Source organism: Mastigoproctus giganteus, chromosome 11 (genome assembly GCF_048544385.1).
Source record: "Mastigoproctus giganteus isolate SK-2022 chromosome 11, ASM4854438v1, whole genome shotgun sequence".
Lineage (NCBI taxonomy): Eukaryota > Metazoa > Arthropoda > Arachnida > Uropygi > Thelyphonidae > Mastigoproctus > Mastigoproctus giganteus.
Genome location: NC_143585.1, coordinates 58,803,901 through 58,816,146, shown reverse-complemented (window position 1 = coordinate 58,816,146; position 12,246 = coordinate 58,803,901). Strand labels below are relative to the sequence as shown.

Genomic DNA, 12,246 nt, shown 5'->3' with positions numbered 1-12,246 from the left:
CCTATAAAACACTACTACTGTTAATTTTGCTTTTCCAATGCTAATGTCACACCAAACAGACTCAACATTGCACTGTCCACCCATGTCAGCTGGATGGATTTCCTTTGATTTTATGTGCTTCTTAACTAACAGCATAAACCCCCTGCTCCCTTCCTACCCTGTCTATCCTTTCTGTATGCATTGTACTCCCCAAATTCCAATTCTGCCTTCTCTATAGCTGTGTGACACCCTATTTATGATATCCCAACAATATCTGCTTTTGATGTCTTGACCAGCACCTCAATTCATCAAATTTATTTACTAAACTACTAGCGTTGATGTACATGCAAGGATACATGCACCTGTATTTACAGCCCATGTATTTACTTGTACCATGATAACTCCCAGCAGTCCTGGAAATCACCAGCAACTTGTTTCCCAGGCTGCTGCTCATTATAGGAGCAGTGCAAGAATCACTATTACCTCTGCCTGTGGCTACTGTTAATCTATTAGACTGTGATTACCCCCTCCCAAGATAGCAATTTTCCGACCTACCTAACACTGCCTTGATAGCATCAGCAAATATTCTTGCACCCTTTCTATTTAAGTGTATCTCATCCCTGTAGAAACAGTCTCTCCTAACAAAATTATTAAAAATAAATTAATTATTAAATTAATATAGAATTAAAATTATAAATGTTGTTTCTTTCTTACTTTGTTCCCACCAAATAATGTAATATATCTCCTCTTTCTTCTGCAAGCTCTGTTTCTTTAAGCATGATAATCAAATCCTCTTCTGTGACATGATCAAACTGTCCATCTGTCAGAGTTCGTTGTTGCTGTCCAATATCCCAAATCTCCTCTTCATCAGCATCAACAGGGGGTGAAGGACTTCGTCCCCCTGATTCAGTTGGAGAAGAATAAGGAGATTCTGAATGTGTAGACATTACTTCAATGCTAGGTGTTTGAGGAGGACTATGAATTTTCTCATATTTTTCTCGAAGTTTGCACAAATCTAAAGATAAAATAATAATTCATGATCTACAAGCTTCAGTTAAAATTATGATAACAGATAAGAAACACAGTTCATGATTTAGAATAGTATTTTATTTCTTAAACTAAAAAAAAAATAAATACTGTGGGGAAAAAGGGCAGTTAACTTATATTTTCCTCTCTCTCTCTCTTTTTTTTTTTTTTTTTTTTTGTAGTTATTGGCGCATCGGCTTCTGTGGCCATAGTGCACCTCCCAAGGTTTTTTGCAGTACTTTGATCCAAGCCTGAGGTGGGATTCGAACCCGCAACCTTTGGGTTGTCAGGCAGGCGCTTTACCCACCCGACTAGCCCGGTCGGCTTCCTCTCTCTCTCTCTCAAGAAATTCTATTTTTTGCTACCATGCTACATTAATATGTTTATTAACCTCCAGAAGTAATACTGAAAATTGAAATTGCAGAATAAATTTAGATTACTCTTGAGAGATTGCACGATTTTCAATAGGCAATAAATGTTGAAAATGTCTGCCTAATGAAATGCAAATGTTCTTTTTAATGATTAAATTTGCATACTGAAATCAGAATGTTTGACAATTAAGTTCCAAGACTGAGTTAGTTAGCATCAGTAGAGGCACATGGTGCAAGAGAGGACAATATCCCAATTTGTAAATTAATGAACCAATGTATACTCCCCACCGTGACTTATGGAAGTGAAACTTGGGCACTCAACAAAAGAATGAAAGAGAAGCTGAAAACCACAGAGCAAAGAATGGAACGAATTATATTAGGAATCAGACTGTTGGATAAGAAGACAAACATGGATCAGGCAGCAAACTCAAGTAAAGAACTTATCAGAACTAAAGAACTGAAATGGACTTGGGCAGGACACATAGCTCAAAGACATGATGACAGATGGACTAAGAAAATAACAGATTGGTATTTAATAACAGAAAAGAAAACCTGGAAGACAAAAACAGAGATGAACAGATGAAATTCAAGAGTTCGTGGGCAGAAAATGCATGGCCATTGCACAAAATAGAAGGAACTGGAAAGTTGCTGGAGAGGTCTTCATCCTGCAGTGGATTGAAAATGGCCGATTATGATGATGATGCAAGAAAGCAAGCTTATATAATTCTTCCTTGGATTTATTTAAGCTATCAACTTCCACAATAACCAATAGAACTTTGTTCCAGCAATCAACCACCTGTGAGCTAAAGGCAAATTTCCACACATCTATTCTACAACTGTCTTTCCTCAATTTGAATTTATGCCACCTCAGGTGAGTAATCTGAGCATGAGGAAGAATCCTATCAGCATTGAGCTTGCCCAAACCATTCAAGGTCTTATATGCCTCAACCAGATCACCTAGCAAGTGTCTAATCCCCAGAGGCTGCAATTTGCAGAACTTAAACCTTTCTTGGTAAGATTAATTCTTTTTGTTCCCCTCACCAATCTCGTTGCCCTTCTCTGTACTAGTTCCAGCAGCTCTACATCCTTCCTAAAAAGACACCTCCAGATCTATATGCAGTATTCATGGTGTGGCCTGACCACTATACAAAGGGATAATCACGTTCTAATCCCTGCTAACACAATTTCTGTATATCATTAACAAGACCCCCATGAGATGCTTTGGCAGCCTGTCTGTACTGCTCAGAAAATTTCATATCTGACTGCACGATTACCTCCAGGTATTTTTCATTCCCACTAACCTAATTGTAGTACTGCACAGTTGATACATTACTCTGGGGTTACTGTCACCCATATGCAGCATTTTGCATTTGCCAATGTTAAACTTCAGTACAATCGGACCTCTATATAATGAAATCAATCATTTGCTTGAAAAAATTTGTTAAACAGAAATTTTGTTTTTAAGAAATATGGCACTGTAATACAACCTTCAGATTAAAAGACAAAAAATAAATCATAAATAAGTGGGAATGAATAAATTATCTGATATTTTAAAACAATTAATTTATTAATATATATTAAGAAATGATGCACACAAATATATTAGTACACTCTAAAGAATTATTTTGTAAAATATTTTGGTTATTTTTTGTTGTACACTGGATTTTACTATACATCGTTTATAAAAATGTTTATATTTGTTTAACCACTGAAATATATTTTCTGGCACATTTTCTTCACATTCTGGCCTCGACACAAAGTTTAAAATGCTGCCATCATTTCATGTTTGGAAAGTTTAATATTGCCTTTGTTGCCATCATTTTTATCCAATAATGATGGCAACAAAGTTGTCACTAGTTATCTGAATACTCTCCAAAATGTTGGATCACTCGGATACTCAGCTACTATGACATCATTATCAAACCTCCTAAAAATTCGTCAAGAACAATTTCTCCACTGGTCAAACCTCGCTTGGAGTTCTTCCCAAAGTTGCTCGATATCTTGTGCGATATCGAGATATCTTATCTCGATATCTCTTCATCTCTCTCATTGCTGTTAATTGGCATTTTAGCTAAACCTGCTTTCTTGAAACAATTCTTAATTGTTGTTTCTGTATCATCTTGACTCCACACTTTAGCCAATTCTGATATGTACATCCACAAATCTATAACAGAATCTATAGGTTGGTTTGTTTCTATTATCAGTATAATTTTTTTTCAGTATGCACCTGCAGTAGTGCATTTTCAAATTATTGATAATACCCTGGTTCACTGGCTGCAGTTTAGGTGAGGTATTTGAAGGTTAGAAAACAAGCTTCACACTTTTAAAATTTCAAAATTGCCAAGTGAAGGTGGGCAGGGCAGTTGCCGACAATCAACACAATTTTTCTGTTTTCTTTAGTTATCTTTCTATTGAAAATTATCAGAAATTTCACTTATCATCCAAGATTTTTTGTTGTAGTTCAACTCTAACGACTTTAGTCCTCAATTTTTTTCAAAACTGTTTCTTTCCAATGGGTACAATCTTCTTCAATTACAACTCCACTTTCACCAGAAATAACTTTTTCGCTTTTTAAATTTGTCCAGCCAACCAGAACTGGCTTGGGATGTTTTATGCCCCAGAAAAGATGTGTACTCCATAGACTTTTCTTTTATTAATGGCCCTGATATTGGCATGTTTTGGTCTTGAATCAACTTCAACCACTTAAAAACAGCTTCACACAGGCATAATTTTGCACGCTTTCAACCGGGTCCCATTTCTTCAAGCAGTTTGAGAATCAAAACATGGTTTTTCAGAATGGCTGATACACTATTGGCAGGATACCAAATTTCTTCTTTTTTTTTATTTAACATCCCAATCTACACTATTAAGTACTTCTACTTTTTACACTACACTCAAGGATTTTCTTTTAGACATTATTAGGTTACTTGCACAGCAGCTAAAACAAAACTGATTTAGGGACCACTTGTATCGAGGGCTGTAGTGGAGGGTATATGCCGTATATCCTCTGGATTTTTTTTTTTTTTTTAGGTGAAAGGCATATCTTCTGGTTTTTGAAAGACTTGAAAAAAACATATATTATTAAAATATTTACTGAAAATAAATAAAATAAATTTATTGGAATTTGATTCTTAGGTAATACTTAAGAGTTTTATCAATTTTAATTTATATGCAATATATATATATGGGTATTCAATGTAATCCTTTAAAAGAAATGTTTAAAGAGTTATATAGAAAAGAGATATACAGTTGATGAAATGGTTTCAGTGAATTCAAGATTAATAAATTAGGTATGTCAGATGCACCTAAAAGCACAAAGCAGCATTAAAGGATGCAAGAGTATATATAAGTTGTATTAATATAAAATAACAAATGTTTGAATTACTAAACATGTCCCCCCCCATATCTGATGATAGCTATATCATTTTCATTTGATTTTTATTTGCATTTTATTGTACTAATTTCACTTTACAGTTCCCCCACTTTATATTGGCTTGGCAATTCAGCCCATAATTTAATTAATTCATCATAACCTCTAGGATATTAACATTCTTTCACCTTTCACAAATCTTCTTTTTCTACTTTCCTTATCCTTATAGCAAGGATTTTGGACTAAAGATGAATATGGCTAAAACAAAAGTAATGATGAACAAGTATGCCACGGAAAGGGAAATAATGATTGAAGGAGCAGTAATTGAAAAGGTGGAGTCATACTTATCTGGGACAAGTTATTAGCTGGAATAATGATAAATGGCTGGAAGTCAAGAGAAGAATAAATTTTGGATGGATAGCATTCAGGAAATATAGTCACATACTGAAGAGCAATATCCCAGTTTGTCTGAAACGTAAAATAATGAATCAATGTATACTCCCCACCATGACTTATGGAAGTGAAACTTGGGCACTCACCAAAAGAATGGAAGAGAAGCTAAGAACTACACAGCGAAGAATGGAACGAATTATATTGGGAATCAGACTGTTAGATAAGAAGAGAAACACATGGATTAGGCAGCAAACTCAAGTAAAGGACATTCTTATCAAAACTAAAGAACTAAAATGGTCTTGGGCAGGACACATAGCTCGAAGACATGATGACAGATGGACTAAGAAAATAACAGAATGGTACCCAAGAGGAGCTAGAAGAAAACCTGGAAGACAAAGGCGGAGATGGATAGATGAAATTCATGAGTTTTTGAGTAGTAAATGGATGGCCAGTGCTCAAAACAGAAAGAACTGGAAAGTTGCTGGAGAGGCCTTCATCCTGCAGTGGATTGAAAATGGCTGATGATGATGATGATGACCCTTATAGTTAGTGGCACCTTGTGCAACTTTAACATCCATTTATGCATATATAATTTAAATTAATATTAATACAACTTATATATATATAAGAGAACAAAGTGAGCCATTAGGCAAAAATAACCTATAAAGACGAGGATAACCTGAGCTGGTTTACTTCATTATATCCCATAAATAAACATATAATTAATAATAAAAAAATAAAAATATAAAATAAAATAATGATTATGGGGCTAATTATTTATAATAAGATACCTCGAATGGTACATTTTTGAGGGATAGCACCATTTAATATATCCAAGCAATAATTAGCAATGATATCTGTTTCTGTTTGTTATCTGCCTGTTTAACTAGGTCCAAATTATCAAAATTATAGGCATTAAGGCAATCTATATTTAAATCTAACAGCAAACAGGCAAAATAACAACTAGACCGACAGATAGCTTTGAAACAAATAGAGGTGTTATGGCTTTCCTTATTCTTACCTCCTTTCCCCATAAGATTTCTTTTGCACATGAATATAATAAATACGCCACAACTCAAATGATATTTATTGTTAGTTCTCATTTTCTGTATTATTTGTTTCAAAGCTATCTGTCGGGCTAGCTGTTATTTTGCCTGTTTGTTGTTAAATTTAAATATATATAGACTGCCTTAATGCCTATAATTTTGATAATTTTGACCTAGTTAAACAGCCAGATAACAAACAGAAACAGACAGCTTGCTAATTATTGATTGGATATATTGAATGGTGCTAGCCCTCGAAAATGTACCATTCAAGGTATCCTATTATCAATAATTAGCCCCATAATCATTATTTTATTATTTTATTGCTAATTATATGTTTATTTATAGGGTATAAAAAAAGTAAGCCAGCTTAGGCTATCTTAGTCTTTATAGGTTCTTTTTGCCTAATGGTTTGTTTTGTATTCATACTTTTATGCTAAAGTTTTATCATACATCTGCTCTTTTGGGTCTGTAGACACACTTTGAGCACTGATATTATACATATACACTCTTATACTAGTAATTACATTACAGACTGATGTAATGTTTAATCAATAATTTGATGGAATTAATCTGATCACTCTTTACATTTTATACTCTTCCTTTTACTAACTTTCCATTATTTCATAACAGATTAAATATATATATATATGGGTATACTCCGTATACCCTCTGTCATTTGGTTAATAAGCACTGTATATTCTTTGCATATGTAACATTCACAGAGTATACTTTCTGCTAATTTTATGACTACAGCACTGCTTGTACCTACCATGTAAACAGAGACAGGTGAAATGCACATGACTCATTTCTGCAAAACGTCAGATGAATTTCCTGGATAAAGGGAAATCACTCTCTCCTAATTCTCTAATAGGGTGCTTACAGTAGAAAACAGGTTGATCAGAGCCAAAGTTGTGTCGGGAATATGCCATAATCCTAAAAAGAATGACAAATTCCTCCCATCCAATTATCGTTCCATTGCAATTACTTCTACTCTTTCTAAAGTAATGGAGAAATCAATTAACTGCCAACTCTTAAACTATCCAGAAACCTTCCATCTGATCAATGATCACCAGTATAGATTCCGTCAGTGTCAATTCACTGGTGATATTCTGGCTTATGTTACCCATTTATGGACTAATTCAATGGAAAAATTCTGTGAAACACAAGCAGTTGCTTGTTTGGCATAAAGGTCTTCCAAACAAGGTTCCATCTTATGGTTTGCCAAATGTTTTTTTTATTGGTTATCTAGTTTTCTCTCTGATCGCTCACTGAGGGTGATGGTAGATGGCTCTCTGTCTTCTAACTTCTCTACTAATGCCGGTGTCCCCCAAGGTTCAGTTCTTTCCCCCACTCTTTTCCTTTTGTATATTAATGACCTTCTTCCATTGAATGGAAATCCTATCCATAGGTTTGCCGATGATAGCACATTGCATTCCACTTTCCATTTTGAGAAACTGTGCCCTGCTCAATCAGCTTTAACTTCTCGAAAATCTGCTACCAATTCCTTAAATGCCGATCTCCAGGTAATTCTCCAGAGGGCCAAAGAGAACTTAGTTGATTTCAATCCTTCTAAAACTCAGTCTTGTCTTATATCTTGCAAAAAGGATTCTTCTGCTACTATGCGTATCTTTCGTGACACTCCAATTTCTAGGCAAAATGATATATCTCTTTTGGGGATTACCATGACTTCTAATCTCTCTTGGCACAAGCACATTACAAATATTGCTTCCTCTGCATCTAAAAAAACTTGGTTTTCTCTTTCGCTTTTGGCGTTACTTTTCTTCCAAACAGCTGTTCACTATGTACAAATCGCAAATCTACCCCACCATGGAATATTGTTCCCACATCTAGATTGGTGCCCAGAAAACCTCTCTCAGGCTTCTTGATTCTGTTCAGAAGAGGGCAGTTAGGTTAATTAATGATTCATCTCTAACAGAGTCTCTCCACTCGCTTTCTCATAGACGCACTGTTTCTGCTGCATGCCTCTTCTACAGATACTTCCATGGGCACTGTTCTTCTGAATTGGCTTCTATAATTCCCGCTCTCTCTTTCAAAACAGTCCGAACACGTGCCGCCACCAGCCAACATCCATTTACTGTCCAACTTCAAACCCACAGAACCAACTTTTCATCTTCCTCATTTATTCATTCAACTGCCGTTTTCTGGAACAACCTTCCTTCATACGTATTTCCTGAAAATTACAATCTACAGAAGTTCAAGTACAATGTCAACAAATATCTTCTTTCGTCTTCTCGACCTCCAACCCAAGCATGGTACTAAGTACTACAGGTTCTAATACCTCTCGTGTTTGGGGTTCACATATTTCACATAAAAAAAAAAAATCTTTGCCAATGGCTGTGGGCACATAGATAGTGGTTGATGAGCTCAACTTCTTTTGGGTCAGTAGAGCTTTCTTCTTGCTTTCTAAAATATCAGCTCTATTGCCTAAAGGCCAGAGGTACGAACAATGAATACCTGGGTTTCTCAAAATCAGTTTGTTATAGTGTACATAGTGTTACGGTCAGGTGCCATCTGTGGTTTCCCACATCTGTGCCATATGTTTGCTGTGAAGAAATACAGTACTACTGTAAATTCATTATTTATGGAAATTTTCTTCATTATGCAGAAACTATTTTCAATGTAATGACCAGGAAGAAATCAAAAAATTCACTAAATAGAAAAATTTACTATATAGAAATTTGTTAAAGAGAGTCTCGATTGTATATGATATCAAAATTATTTTTTGTATCCAGTTCCTTTATGATCACATTGTAGTATCCAATTAAATTGGTCAGACAAGACATCCCCTTAACAAACCCATGCTGTGTCTGAATTATAACTGCAGCCTTGTCCAGATGATACTGCAATACTTCTTTAACCAGTGACTCCATTATTTTTCCCAAGAACAGAAGTTAAACTAACAAGTCTGTAATTACTCGTGTCACCCTTTGATCCCCTTTGTGAATTGGGTACACATTTTCAAATCTGCAGTTTGTGGGGACCTCCACTGGATCAAAGGATGCTCTAATAATTATAGCTAAGGGTTTGCTTACTTCTTATGCTGCCGCTCATGATATAACTGGAGAGATCCCATCTAACCAAGAGTCCTTTCTTATGTTCAATTTCAACAATTTCTCCCCCAATTTCTTCTCAGTTATTAAAAAATCATTTAGCTCCCTGTTAGAGTTGGATGAACATCTGGCCTCCATTTCTCCACAGAATTAAGAGTAAAATAGAGTAAATATGTGTAATGAAAAAGAAAGGTGAGTTTCCTTCCTTGTTCTTACTTGTGATTTTTCAAGTATAGAACTGAATTATAAATGAACTTCCAGTAAAAAACGATATAACTTAAAATGAACTTTTATCACTGGGAAAGATCGCTATATATTCGCACTTTGAACGCTTGACCTCGAATTCGCTTGGCACCCGGGGCCAGGATAATGAGGAACAAGAGCTGCCAACACCATTGATGTTGGTGGCTCTTGTATCTTGATGGCCACCAAGTCAGCCATCGAGAGACTGACCATAGCCAGGAAAGAGGGTGGAATGGGAATGACACCTCAATGAACATGAGAAGGTGATTAAGAATCTGTGGGATTGCTTCCAAAAAAACATAGCAAAACTCTACAAAGCCATAAGAAATATAGACGAATGACACATAACACTCAACATTAACAAGGAGACACCACTCACATGACAAAAAACAAAGAGAGAAAGATGGGTGAAGATGGAACTCCATGGCAGACAACACCATGATTACACAGATAAGATTGCTTCCAACACATGGCACAGAAACTGGAAGAAGCTGTTCTCCGAGACTGAACAATTCATATTTGCCTTCTAAGACTAGGTAATTGACAACAGAAACTACAGGAAATACAACACCCAGTGCCCTGAAGTGACAGACGACAAGTCAACAATGCCACCTGGAACCAGAAACAATCCAGCATATCACCAAGGGATGGAGGGTGATCACCTGGATGTAGTACACTCACAGACATGACCAGGTTACCAGGATGCACTAAAATACCAGTTGATCAAAGAGAGTGTACCATATTACAGAAGCATATGATGCAAGAAAGCAAGCTTATACAGCATCGGCCAAAAAAAAAAAAAAAAACTTCGCACATCCATTCCCTTTAAAAGTATGTCCTGTACCTCCTTTATTTAAGCTATAAACTTCATATGTATAAATATAGTGCAAGCGCATCAGAAATACATAGTATATCTGAATAAATCAGAATATTAGTAAAACAGCATTGTTTTAAGTTATATCTCATATTGTGAATACCTTCACAACGAGTTGCCATGATATTGCACTACTTTGAATAAGTAACACTTCACCTAAGGAGAAGACTAATGTTACTTGTTCTCAGATGGATACCACCACTCAGACGGCACCATTTCAAGGCTATTTTATATATGTGTGGGATAATAACTCAACTATCCACTTGTCCCTATTAGACTTAGAAAAGCAAAAAGGTAGAGGGAAAGTAATAGTAGGAGTGGATTTTTTTTTGTTGCTATTTTGTTTTTTTTAGGAGCATTAGCAATTAAGGCCATATTGCTCTGGGAATATGCGGTGGTCATTCATTCCCTGACCTTTCTGCATTCTCCATATTTGGTGGTGATGGGCTCAAACCCCGGTCTAATCAAGAGGCGTGTGCTACGCACTAGCTGCTCTTTCCCACCTGGTTACGGAGACACCCAGTTGGAGTGGAAGAGGAAAAGAAACAGTGTAGAAGAATGAAAGGGACAGTAACTCCTTCAACTCACACCACTCAAAAACTCCTCAAATAGACAACGCTTCCCCAGTGGAGAAGGCTGTTGTTACCTATTCTTTGAAACTCCGGACATCATCTGGCTCCCCCTGGTGCCGTTTCAGGGCTATTTTGTATTTGTGTGGGATAATAACTCGACTATCCAGTTGTCCCTATTAGACTTAGAAAAGCAAAAAGGTAGAGGGGAAAGTAATAGTAGGAGTGGAAGAGGAAAAGAAACGGTGTAGAAGAATGAAAGGGACAGTAACTTCTTCAACTCACACCACTCAAAAACTCAAAACTCCGCGAATTGGCAAAGTTTCCCCAGTGGAGAAGGCTGTTGTTACCTATTCTTGGAAACTCCGGACATTATCAGGCTCCCCCTGGTGCCATTTCAGGGCTATTTGGCCCTTCTTCGGTGGGTGGGTAGGTACCCAAGTGATGCAATGATGGCAAAACAGTTATGAAGTATAACTCCACAATATGAGAGATGTCTGATGGTGTATCATGTATTTAGACTCTAAAGCATTTAGGGCATAAGCCTCAAGCTATGGGAGAGTCCAGACTATGTATAATATACTTTGCCATCATTGCATCACTTGGGTACCTACCTACCCACCCACCGAAGAAGGGCCAAATAGCCCTGAAACAGTGCCGTCTGGGTGGTGGTATCCATTTGAGAATAAGTAACATTAGTCTTCTCCTTAGGTAAAGTGTTACTTATTCGAAGTAGTGCAATATCATGGCAACTCGTGAAGGTATTTACAATATGAGATATAACTTAAAATGAATATTCTACTAATATTCTGATTTATTCAGATATATAGCTATGTATTTCTGATGCGCTTGCACTATATTTATACATAGTCTAGACTCTCCCATAGCTTGAGGCTTATGCCCTAAACACTTTAGAGTTTAAATACATGATACACCATCAGGCATCTCTCATATTGTGGAGTTATACTTCATAACTGTTTTGCCATCACTTGATTTGGCCCTTCTTCAGGGCTATTTGGCCCTTCTTCCGCCCACGGAAGAAGGGCCAAATAGCCCTGAAACGGCACCAGGGGGAGCCTGATGATGTCCGGTGTTTCCAAGAATAGGTAACAACAGTCCTCCACTGGGGAAGCGTTGCCTATTCGAGGAGTTTGAGTTTTTGAGTGGTGTGAGTTAAAGGAGTTACTGTCCCTTTCATTCTTCTACACCGTTTCTTTTCCTCTTCCACTCCTACTGTTACTTTCCTTCTACCTTTTTGCTTTTCTAAGTCTAATAGGGACAAATGGATAGTCGAGTTATTATCC

At 36.5% G+C, this 12,246-nt stretch overlaps 1 protein-coding gene across 2 annotated transcripts in view; it reads right to left on the bottom strand.

Moving 5' to 3' along the window:
- LOC150078032 (putative phosphorylase b kinase regulatory subunit alpha) overlaps positions 1-12,246 on the bottom strand; it is a 608,767-nt gene that overhangs the window by 219,555 nt on the left and 376,966 nt on the right. For both annotated transcript variants that reach the window (XM_090384728.1, XM_090384727.1), the window contains exon 21: positions 694-994. In XM_090384728.1, the coding sequence (XP_090240854.1) occupies positions 694-994 (301 nt within the window). The remainder of the gene's footprint in view (positions 1-693; positions 995-12,246) is intronic.